Source organism: Trichosurus vulpecula, chromosome 7 (assembly GCF_011100635.1).
Source record: "Trichosurus vulpecula isolate mTriVul1 chromosome 7, mTriVul1.pri, whole genome shotgun sequence".
In the NCBI taxonomy this organism is placed as follows: domain Eukaryota; kingdom Metazoa; phylum Chordata; class Mammalia; order Diprotodontia; family Phalangeridae; genus Trichosurus; species Trichosurus vulpecula.
This window is the reverse complement of record NC_050579.1, coordinates 262,804,823-262,816,872: the sequence shown is the minus strand read 5'-3', so window position 1 is coordinate 262,816,872 and position 12,050 is coordinate 262,804,823. Positions and strand designations below refer to the sequence as shown.

The window sequence follows — 12,050 nt, the reverse complement described above, 5'->3', positions numbered from 1 at the left end:
GGTGGCTGCTTCCACTCCGGCTCCAGTTCCTGCGGTGGTTCCAGGCCGTGGACCCAAGCAGCAGCAGCGGGATCAGCACCGAGATAGCCGGACAGCTCCAGGGACCCGGGAGGTGGGGAGAGGGTGCTTAAGGACCGGCCAATCAGAATATAGGATCCCCCACCCCCACTCACTCTTCCAATTGGTGGGGAGCGCAGACAATAACCCAGGCCGGCGCCTCTGTCTTAAAGGGCCAAGTGCCCCTAGGAATTTCTGACGGGGATGGGGAGGGGAAGGGGGAGGGGAAAGGGGAGGAGATAGGAGGGTCGAGGCCAGGGGTCGGCTATAAAAAAGGGAGAGGGGGATAGGAAAACCCCTCTATCCTAATGATCTTAGAGCCCCGAGGTGAGAGTGACGTGTGTGGTCTTTGTCCCAGGCTAGGTCTCCTGGAGGGCTCTTACTGGTTTAAGTAGGACTGAGCCTGGAGTCTAACGAGCCAACGTGGTGCTAATGCAGGCTCAGGAGAATACTGAAGGCCAAAGAGTGAGAGAGAAAGGCAAGAAACTGAGAAGGAAGAAAGGGAGGGGGAGAAGAAGGAAAGAATCAGAATTGAAGGATGAAGAATCTTCTTTCCTATATCTAACCTTCAACTCAGTGACTCTTAACCTTTTTTGGTGTCATAAGCCTCTCTGTAAGTCTGGTGAACTCTGTCTCAGAAGGATGTTTTTAAATGCATAAAACACATAGAATTACAAAGGAAACCAATTTTATTAAAAGTGTGGGTATATACACACTATACATACAAAATTCAGAGACCCCAGACCAAGAATTCCTGCAACTGAATTCAGGTCTGTTCCTCTTCCTGACCATAATGTGTCTCTGTCGGTTTTGGCCTCTTTGAGCCTTTTGAAGCTATGAATATCTCTCTTTGCTTGGCTCATGAAAAAATTCACAAAGTGAAAATCAAGTGGATAGCTCAAGTGATGGATCCTGGAACCTTGATTTGGCTCCTCACTCTGCACTCCTCAAAGCACAGTGAATTTGGTGCAGATGCTAGAGCACTGGAGGTGGTGTTTTGATAAGAAACTTATAGAAAAAATTTTTTAGGGGATTTAGGGGAAATATGTCTTTAAATATTTGAAGATTTGTCATGTAGAATAGCGATTAGACATATTCTTGGACTCAAAGGCTCAATATAGATCCAGAGCTAAAAGTGATCTTAAAAGTCATTGAGTCCAATCTTTGCATTTTGAAGATGTTCAAAGTTCAGCAACTTGCACAATGTGATAAAGCTGGTAAGTGAGGTGTGGGATTCCATCCTAGGTCTTCCCCACCGCAAGTCACCTGCTCTCTTGTCTACTCTATGGGAGCAATGGCAAGAGGGAAGCAGGGAGAGAAGAAAAAGACAGACACAGACAGAGATACAGACAGTGAAAAACAGAGACATATTTTGGCTGAACATAAATGTGACACCAGCTTCAATAGCTTTTTCAATAGAAACTACAATACTGTTACTGGATTAAAAGGCAATGGAATCTTGGGAGTGACAGTTGAATAAAGACAGTCTTAGGAGACTTAGAGTTTAACTGTTCTGGTGAAGCTGTTAACTGAGATGGGTGAAGAAATGACTAAAGAAAACTTATTTCTTGATAGAACTGAATTTAATCCTTCTAAACGTGAGAACTGAGAATATTTTAATTGGCCACAAGGTAGCACAGTGGCGCTGGGCCTGGAGTCAGTAAGACCTGAGATCAAATCCAACCTCAAACTTTACTAGCTGTCTGACCCTGTGCAAATCACTTAACCTCTATTTGCCTCGGTTTCCACACCTATCAAATGAGGACAACTCTTCCTTGAAGAGTTGTTGTGAGGGTCAAATGAGATACTATTTGTAAAGAGCTTAGTGCTAGTAGCCTGGCACATACTAGGCACTTAATGTTTGTTTCCTTCCTTTCTTCCTAATCTGGATCCACAGAGAGTTGCAAGTTGGAGAAGTAGGCTGCTGTAGAGATCCTTAAAGAGGAATCTGAATGTGAACTTTTTGATAGTTTAAATATTTATATAGTTTAGCTGAAAGTTTAAATATTTATGTCTTTGTTTTACCATTAAAATAGCCAGCAACCTCAATGTTAAGCCTAGATAGAGGAGGGGAGATAAAATAAATAAAAAATAAGCAACAACTATGGAAAATGGGTTTCTCCAGTTTATTCAAAATGGAAAAAAGCAATTTAACGATTAGAGCTAGAAATCACTAGAGCTCATCAAAGAAAGCCTGGATGGCCATCTGCTGAGTACGCTGTAGAAGAAGTTTATGTTCAGGGTAAGTTGACTAATTTATCTCTAAGAGACTGAGATGCTGGAATGAGTCTAGTGTCAGCAAAGAATTATACATGTATACTGAATTTGTTATAGGTCCTTGGGAATTTTTTTTAAGGGGAGAGGGGGTGAAAGGAGGAAAGAGACAATGTGATTAGACTAGATGTTCTAAGGTCCCTACCAGCTGATGGCTTACTGGCTCTAGGCACTTTTCTCTTTTGAAACATATGCTCATCTAGCTGTGTGACCTTGGGCAAGTCACTTAACCTCAACTGCCCTGCCAAAAAACAAAAAAAAAGCATATGCTCCTTGTGAGGTGGGATTATTTGATTCTTTTTATTAATATTCATTTCTTTAGCTAGCCAAATTTATCTTAAATAATTTAAATAAATTCATTTATAGTATCTAACTCAGAGCCTGGCACATTTTAAGGATAGAGCCTGGACCAGGAGAGATGTTGATTTGTAATGGTGGCCAGAGCTTCCACTCCCAAAATTCCCTAAATGTAATAAATGTGAACCAAATATATGACATCGTAAGAACAGTAATTATAGAACAAATATATGACATCGTAAGAACAGTAATTATAGAACATTTTTCCCATAAGCCTTGGGTACACTGTTCCACAAATATACACAGCACCCATGGGAAAATTAAGAGTAGTAGTGAGGCACATGTGTGGACACAACGCACAACTCCCCGGGTCCTTTCTCTCTTGTGGATCCACACAAAGATTCATACTTTCACTGTCTAGTTCACAGAGTTGTGAAGATCAAATAAGCTAAATCTTTTGCAAGCTATAAGATGCTAGACAAACATAATATCCTCTTATATTTAGTATTCCCCTGGTTGCATGTATAAATCATTAAGAGTTGAAGGGGCTGTGGAGTAACCAAACCCTTTATTCACAGCAGTGCTTACAGGTTTACAAAGCACTTTCCCTCATAAAGAGCCTTTGAAGTAAAAAGTATTAGGATTACTCAGATATTCTCATGGACACAGGCATTCCCTCCAGTTATGTGGATGGAAGCCCAACCATGCAGGCCTGAAGTTTGTCACAGGGCCCATCCATTGCTGAGAGCTGTGTTTGCTTACGATGTTGTGAGAACACAAGCTCATGGGCTGTCCCAGTTATCCCTCTCCCACCATGACCAACCCATCTTCTTGACCAACACATCTTTTTTGATCATACATCTCCCCGAAAGTCTTTACTTTGGTTCTTCTTTGAAATTCCTGGTTTCTTATATGTTATACGTGTACCACCACTCTCAGTGATATTCATTTTTAGTTCTTAGGAGACTGTAGTGTTCCGTGGCTTGCAGCTCCACAACATCAGTAAAACATTGGTATTAAAAAGATGGACCTGGAGAAGTTTGGAGCAATTAAAAAAGTTGTGCAATTAATTAATTTCCCAAATGCAATCCAATTGGCTCTCTTCCTGCTAACTATGCACTCAAATTATTATCTATTTGTATTGTTTGTCTAAGATACACACATACACACACACTGAGAAATATTAAGTACTATATGATTTTGTTTGACTAGTATCTCATATACAGGGTGTCCCACGAGTCTTAGGTATACACAATCCTTCTATACAAATAAGGAAAGCGGTACAGAGAAGTTGAATGACTTGCCCAAGGTCATATAGTATCTGAGGCAGGATTTGAACTCATTCCTTTCTGACTGCCCAGCACTCGATTCACCCTGCCACCTAGCTGCTAGGTGAGCTAGTTGATTGTCCATCCAAATGCATGTTCTACTCCGGATCTCTTCCAGGGAACTATGAAATGTTCCGGAGCTTGATGCAAATTAACACAATGACAAAGGCAACCACAGCACTCACAGGTCATCCTTCTTCTTTTACAAAAGACACTGAGACCCTGTAGGTACCATAGAGACCCTGGTTGAAAGGTTAGTGTCGAACTGATCATCCATACCCTCCTCCTGATGTCCAATGGGCTTACTAAGCTGGGGTTCTGAGAAGTGATTTGCCCAGGATCACATTTGTAGTTCAATAAACTTGCCTTTTAATGCCATTATTTCTCAAGCGCCCACAACCTGAGATACTGAAGTGAGAGACACAGGTTACGTGAATGTATTTATTAACCAGTCATTCAATGGAAAGAACGCTAGCCTGGAAGTTAAAAGAACTGGACTCCCAGCTTTTACACTAGCTGTGTCACTGTGGGCAAGTCGGTCTACAACACAGGCATAGTGATCCATTTACAACGGGCCACAGATGGTGATAGTGAAGACTACCTAGAAACAGTTATGGACTCCACTACCTCAAGGTGAGATCATTATCTCTGCCCATCCAAAGTCCCTTCATATTCATGATCTCCGATGATCTCTATCGCTTCTGTAGAAGAGGAAGGGCATTAATAATCATTTTGCAATGAAGCAAACCGGCACTTGGGGTGAAGAGATGGGCCAGAAAGGGGACAGGATCACACCAGGAGTCAGAGGCGGGACTCAGGCTTCCATTCCCACACACTGCCTCTTCCAGAGCTGTATATAAACAGGTAAAGTACAGACTCCAAACTGGTGGGACCTCAGAGGGTATCCAGTCTAACCCCCTCACTAGAGTTGGAGGGACCTCGGGGGGCATCCAGTCTAACGCCCTCACTAGAGCTGGAGGGGGGCATCCAGGCTAACGTCCTCACTAGAGCTGGAGAGATGGGGGGGCGGTGCATCCAGTCTAACCCTCACTAGAGCTGGAGGAACCTCGGGGGGCATCCAGTCTAATCCCCTCACTAGAGCTGGAGAGACCTGGGTGGGGGGGGCATACAGTGTAACCCCCTCACTAGAGCTGGAGGAACCTGGGTGGGGGGGGCATCCAGTTTAACGCCCTCACTAGAGCTGGAAAGATGGGGGGGCGGTGCATCCAGTCTAACACCCTCACTAGAGCTGAAGGAACCTCGGGGGGGGGGGCATCCAGTCTAACGCCCTCCCTGCACAGGCTGGGAGTCCGGCACCGTGAGGTCACCAGGGGCACACGGCTGGCGAGCGTCTAACAAGGGTCCTCCTAACTTCAAGTCCCCAGAACTCCGGTTTGGCACCGTTTTGCAAGATCACGGGTTGAGAGTCGGAAGGGACCTTTCAGGTGAAGTCCGGTCGCCTTACTTTATAGCTGAGTAAACTGAGGCACACAGAACTTCTAAGCGACTCACCCTGGATCACACAGCTTTTAATGGCAGGAGGCAGGATTTGAACTCGGGTCTGCCTGCCTCCAAGTGTCTCCACCTGTCCTCTACCCACTCCGCCTGGCCCAGAGAAACTCTAAGTGGTCAGCAGGAGCCGCCCTTGCAAGAGGCTCCTTTGTTCCTCCGCCGCCCCCGGCGTCGGGTCGGGTCGGGTCGTGGCCGGACCCGGAGGTTCCCCCGGACGGGCGGGGGCGCGGTCAGGGTCGGTAATAGGGCCTTCGCACACCCTCCTCCTATTCCGGAACCACCTATTCCGGGAGGGGAGGAGGGGGCGGTCACGTGACTGCCGAGCGGCTTCACGCCCCCACCCCTCCTGGGCTGGTACCAACGGGACCGGTCCCTGGAGGGAGCTTCTGCTCCGCTTGGAGGGCACGATTCCCTCCTTCCGGCTCCGTCCCGCAGGGACAGAGCGAACCTGCCTGCCTGTGCGGGCACGGAGCGAACGCCCGCGTCGTGCGGCGTGTTTTTCCACGCCGTACCCTCCTACGCCAGTTGGTCTCATCCTCGGCCGGACCCAGGGCGCGGCGGGCCACAGCCATCACGTCACGAGCGGGCGGGATCCCTCCGCTGCAGGGAGAGCAGTGTAGGCTGCACTCACTTGGGGAGACTTTGAGAGATCCATCCGCCGCCGCCTCCGCCGCGGAGGGAGACAGGGACCTTGAGCGCGTCCCTGCGACCCCCCCTCTCCACCGCACAGATCCACCACCACAGGTACCTCCGCGGGCAAAAGGAGTCCCCGGTTCCCCTTAGAGCCCCCAGTCTCTCCCACCCCCACCCCCTGTGCTGGGGGAGCTTATCTTCCTTCCGCCTCCGGGGCCTGGCCTCCTGGGAGCGGACGTAACTCTCCGGCCCTCCCTCCTACCCGCTTCCCCCAGTCGTGCCCAGTCCGCTCCCGAACCCGGAAGTGGAAGTGGGGGACCCTCGCCCCCCAAGAACATTCCGCGCGCCCCCTCACCCCAGCCCAGGACCCCGTGGGCCACGCCCCCGGCCGCCTCTCGCGTTGGGGGTGGGGTCGTTGATGTGGGGTGGGTTCCCTCGGTCCTCCTACTCTCCTCCCGGTGACCCGGGTTGTATTTGGGTGAGGGCTGGGGGGGGGGGTGGGGGAGACACGTCTCCCTTCCCTCTCTACCCCCTACCCCCTTTACCCTCCGTCCAGTGGTTTCCGTTCCCACTCTCCGTACCTGGAGCCTCCACCTCCCGAGCAAGTCCAGCCAGTCCCCGACCCCCCATACGGGCACTTGATTGATCTCCAGGAACGCTCCGGGAGGACGTGGGGTGGAGGTGGGGGTGGGGGGGGTCGCAGAATATTTTCCTTCCTTCAGTCCCTGGGAACTGGGTCTTTTACTCAGTGGCCTAACTCCCTAGCTTTTAAGGAGGCTAGGGGACCCCTCTGGTACCCCCAAGTCCGAATCTGTCTATCCCACATTTGCTTCCCCTTTTTCTAACTCCCTTGGGGCTTCCGGCACCCCAGGATCCTTTCAGGCTGAAAAAGAGGCTCGCGAGGGTGATGGGAAGCATCCACCCTTCCTATCCCTCGTTTTGGGGTGAGGCCTGGGCTGAGCCTTCAGTAGTGGGAGAAGGGGTTTCTGTTCTCCTTCACTCCCCACCCCCTCCTCTCCCAGGATATCCAATGTGGAGGGCACCCCTAATGGCCCAGGTATTGGGGGAACAAGGGGAGAGGCTGGTGGGGAGAAGGAAAGTGGAAGCTGTAGGAAAACATGACCACTGGTTCCCTTAAAGAGGAGGGTCTATCAGGCTCCATGAGGGCTCTGGTTTCCACCAAGTGAGGGACACTAGGTGGGAACAGGGCAGAACTTGTGGTGTAGTGGAAAGAGGAATGAGTCTGGGTTAAAATCTCACTTCTGATTTATATCTGTGAGATCTTGGCCAAGTCATTTCTCTGGGTCTCAGTTTCTTCACCAGGGGGGCTGGAGTGGTAAGGGGTTCTTAACCTAAGATTACTAAACTTTTTTTTAGAGTTTTATTTTGATAACTATTTCAATACAATTTATTTTGTCATCCTGTGTATTTTACTTTATGCATTTAATAACATTCTGAGAATGGGTCCAGGATCTTCACCAGACTGCCAAAGAGATCTATGATCCAAAAATAAAGTTAAGAACCCTTGGGCTAGGTGGATGGCATTTCAATAAATTTATGATTCTGTGACCTGGGTCTGCTTAGAAAATTAGGGCCATGCTTAAATCTCAAGGTAAATGGCGCCAGGATGCCTGGTCCCTGAAGTAGGGAACAGCAGCATACTGGATTCAGAGTAGAATGGAGCAGGTTGCCTGGGTCCCCAGAACACTTAGCAGTGTGATAGGACTGGGAGAGAGCAGTGCTGCCGCTCTGCCAGGAGTGTCTGTCTGTCTCCTTTGGAGGAATCTAATTACTCCTGAGTGGCTCCCTGGGGCTTCTGCTTGCTATCATTGAGTGCCCTGGAGAGGAAAGGAAGGAAGGATTTAAGGCCAAGAGACTGCAGGAAAGCAGCCTGGGGGTTCCCGAGTCCCAGTTGGGTAGCAGGTCACATAGAGGAGGCTAGTAGGGTGTAACTAGTTTGGGGATGATTCCTGTTGAGCCCATTGTCTATCTGTGGGCTTTCCACAGTGCATGTAAACAACCACTCCAGAACCTGAGGAAGGACTGCTAGGCCCAGAACCCTTAGGTGGAAGCTGGAAGGGGATGGGTCAGTGTTCCCCTTGGGACTTAGCTGGGGATGTCGTTGCCGGGGCTACAGGCAGTGTGGGGCATTCGGCCAATGAAGAACGCCAATGAGGTGTTCTTTGGATGACAGTTGCCTAGGCAACCCCACGAACCAACCCAGCCTTCCCTTTCCAAGTGGTGTGTATGTATGTGGGGTGGGGGTGGGGGTTGGGGTTGGATTTAAATCAGCCCTTTTCCTCATTAGAATTTTGGGGGGGGGGTGGGAAGAGGAAAGGGAATCCCCCTTGCATTTTTCTTTTACTATTTCCTGAGGAACTGGGGCATGGGGAGTGGGAAGGGGCAGAAGTGAAAGGAAGTGGGATATCTCTGTGGCTGTTTCAAGCTCAGTCCTGGCTTCCAACTCTGAAGGTGGGTGTCCAGTGTTGGCTCGGGAAGGGAAAGGACTGGTAGTGTTATCTTATCTGAGTTGGTGAAGGTGCAGAGGGAGAGTTTACTGCTACTTGTATATATGTGATCCTTAGATTTCAATTTGATTGTCCTGGGCAGGAGGAGGTGCTCTGAGGACAGAGTTTATTTTCTCTGGGGTGGGAATCAGGAGGGAGGACGGAGCATCTTGTTCTCCTTGCCGTTTGGACACAGGCCTTCGTGCCCCGTGAATGTTTTGGGGGCACCAACCTCTGACTCGGCCCCCTCCCCAGATCTCCTTGGACGCTGAAGAGCTAGCTGTGTAGCCCCCGGGGCCCTGCTGCCCTGCTGCCACCATGAGTGAATTGGAGCAGCTGAGACAGGAGGCGGAGCAGCTCCGGAACCAGATACGGGTAAGGGGCAGGCTGGAGAGGGAGGGCACAGGTCCCAGGGCTGATGTGGGGAGTCAAGCGTTCATAGTCGTTGCCATAAAGTGGTTAGGATGAGGGGGCTTCCCCTTCTCATTTCCTGATATATTGATCCCTCTTTATTCCTAGCTTCCCCTACTAGCCCGTGACTTTTTTCCTTCTAATTTTCTTATCTTCTCTTCCCCCAACCTGTTTCTTGCTGCTTACTTTCATCTGTCTCACCTTTCTCATTTTCTCCTCTCTACTTCCTGTCCTCTTTTTGTTCTTGTACCCCCTCCCCCACCTCAATTTCCCACTGTGGTCTCTTGTTTGGTCTCTCCTCCCTCCCCTCAAATCCTTTCTCTCTCCATCACAGGATGCTCGGAAAGCATGTGGGGATTCAACATTGACCCAGGTGAGAAGGGTTTGGGAGGTTGAGGGAGAACAAGATAGAATGCTTTGGGTTCTGAACGTCATGACCCTCCCTTGTGTTACATTGTACCTCCAACTCCTCTGCTCAGATAACCGCTGGGCTGGACCCTGTTGGAAGAATCCAGATGAGAACACGACGGACCCTCCGTGGTCACTTGGCAAAAATCTATGCCATGCACTGGGGGACAGACTCAAGGTACATCGCTCAAGGAGGGAGGATAGTGGCCAAGAACTTCTGCATCATGTGTTTCCCCATCATACCTAGGGTGGCTGGCCTTTAATGGTAGGGAAGTCTTTCCTTTAGGGGATCAGGAAAGCTTTGGTCAAGAGAGCTGGACCCAGGAGGAATGATCGATCTGAGAAGTTTTGGGGGAGGGTATTTTCATTAGGGTTCAGATTATGGTTGTGTCCTCATTCCTGCCTTTCTACTTCTACTTCCACCATAACCTTAGTACCAAAGAGGAAATAAGTATTCCTATCTAGAAGCCACTGACCTAGAACCACAGAATATTCTAATTGGAGAACATCTAGTATAATTCTCATTTTAGTCTAGAAATAAGCTTGGAATGAATTTTTTCAAGGTCAAAGCTAGGAGAATGCAGGAAGGAGGAATGGAGGGAAATTGTTCTGGGTAGGAAACTAGGCCGTGATTGCCCCCACCCCTACCTCTTCTATCCAGGCTTCCAAACCTTTCCTCTGCCCTGGCTTCTTCCTCCTTAGGCTGCTGGTCAGTGCTTCACAGGATGGAAAACTCATCATTTGGGACAGTTATACCACCAATAAGGTAAATAGAGTGAGCATATGTGGATCCTTGAAGGGAACCCTCTGGTAAGTGTGGGGGGTAGGAAGCCTGGGTTGAAGACTAGGCTGAGTTGTGACCCCATGTCCTATATACCTTCCCCCTTTTCCCCTTCAGGTCCATGCTATCCCTCTCCGATCCTCTTGGGTCATGACCTGTGCCTATGCGCCCTCAGGGAATTTTGTGGCTTGTGGGGGGCTAGACAACATCTGCTCCATCTACAGTCTCAAAACCCGAGAGGGCAATGTCAGGGTCAGCAGAGAGCTGCCAGGCCACACTGGTAAGAGGATGCTGGCTTGGGGAAGTCAGTTGGGATGCATTTTCTTTCCTTCCATGACAGCCATCCTGACTCCCCCACATACTCCTCCTTTTCTTCTACCCAGGATACCTGTCCTGCTGCCGATTCTTAGATGATAACCAGATCATCACTAGCTCTGGAGATACCACCTGGTGAGTCCCTGGGGAAATCACCCATAAGCCCTTCCTAGATTTCTCATTCTGCACCTTCTCTATTTTGTACGTTGGGTGTATTAGGATTGTTTAATGGGGCACCTGAGATCCCTGTACTATCCCTTTCCTGTTAAGCTTCTGTTAACCTCTCTGTGGTTGGAAGACCTTCCCTCTACTTCTGCCTAAGAAATTGTGGCACTCCTTGAGTATTTTTGAGCTGGGGCTGGGGCGGGGGGGCCGTGGGTGGGCAGGTAATGGAGAGAAAGCATATCAGGGTGTTCTGCCTGCTTACCTCTTATGTCATGTGATCTCCCATCAGTGCCCTGTGGGATATAGAAACAGGACAGCAGACAGTGGGCTTTGCAGGACACAGCGGGGATGTAATGTCCCTATCTCTGGCTCCGGATGGCCGAAGCTTCGTCTCTGGTGCCTGTGATGCTTCCATCAAGCTGTGGGATGTTCGGGACTCCATGTGCCGGCAAACTTTTACAGGCCATGAGTCTGACATCAATGCTGTGGCCGTGAGTGAGGGGACCGGGTGGGGTATGAAAAGATGGTGGGTTTTGATAGTCTCTTCTTTCACCTTTCTCTTGACTCTGCTGCCCTTCCCGTTCTCACCCTGCCAGTTCTTTCCAAATGGCTATGCCTTCACCACGGGCTCTGATGACGCCACATGCCGCCTCTTTGACCTTCGGGCAGACCAGGAGCTGCTCATGTACTCTCATGACAACATCATCTGCGGCATCACCTCCGTCGCCTTCTCCCGAAGTGGCCGCCTGCTGCTGGCTGGCTATGACGACTTCAACTGCAACATCTGGGACGCCATGAAAGGCGATCGGGCAGGTGAGAGGAACTTTGGGGAGGAATCTAGGTGCATGAGGAAGTGTGTGGGGATCTGGGACAAGTACAGGGCTGATTCCAATCAATTTCTTCCCAGGTGTCCTTGCTGGCCATGACAACCGTGTTAGCTGTCTTGGGGTGACTGATGATGGTATGGCTGTGGCCACGGGTTCCTGGGACTCCTTCCTCAAGATCTGGAACTAGCTGCCACACCCCCAATGTATCAGGCCAAGACGGGGGAGGGAGGGCCATGCCCCACACTACAGGCCAGGAGCTGGGGGGGGAGGGAGGGGACTGGTGGAACACACCTGGGCCTGGGCTCCCTCCTCCCTGGGGCTCATTTCCTCCCCCAGATAATGGGGATGGGATTGGGGGGGGGACACCTCCCTACCCTCTTCTTTGCCTTCCCTGGTCAGGAGCCTCTCCCTGCTGGAGGGCCAGGGTCAGGGCCAAGAGTGGGAAGCTCCAGGAAGTGGCTTTTTAAAACTGGTTTTATTTTAATTTTTATTATATTTTCTGTTTTTCCATAAAGGAACCAATTCCAACTCTGTA

At 49.8% G+C, this 12,050-nt stretch overlaps 1 protein-coding gene across 2 annotated transcripts; it reads left to right on the top strand.

Annotated features, from left to right (window-relative positions):
* The first annotated feature begins 5,803 nt into the window (after positions 1-5,803).
* Positions 5,804-12,050, top strand: GNB2 (G protein subunit beta 2). Of its 2 annotated transcripts, none has more exons than XM_036766539.1 (10): positions 5,804-6,212; positions 8,864-8,983; positions 9,354-9,392; positions 9,499-9,605; positions 10,130-10,193; positions 10,326-10,488; positions 10,592-10,658; positions 10,978-11,179; positions 11,285-11,501; positions 11,596-12,050. In XM_036766539.1, exons 2-10 carry the CDS (start codon positions 8,927-8,929, stop codon positions 11,700-11,702), a joined length of 1,023 nt encoding a protein of 340 aa, XP_036622434.1. In that variant the 5' UTR covers positions 5,804-6,212; positions 8,864-8,926; the 3' UTR covers positions 11,703-12,050. The 2 variants fall into 2 exon arrangements, with proteins under 2 accessions (XP_036622434.1, XP_036622435.1); XM_036766540.1 differs by having other exon boundaries at positions 8,805-8,983.

Coding starts and splice junctions, on each gene's coding strand:
- GNB2 (XM_036766539.1), top strand. CDS start 8,927: ATGAGTGAATTGGAGCAGCTGAGACAGGAGGCGGAGCAGCTCCGGAAC. Junction 8,984..9,353: donor AGCTCCGGAACCAGATACGG/GTAAGGGGCAGG, acceptor TCTCCATCACAG/GATGCTCGGAAAGCATGTGG. Junction 10,659..10,977: donor AGCTCTGGAGATACCACCTG/GTGAGTCCCTGG, acceptor ATCTCCCATCAG/TGCCCTGTGGGATATAGAAA.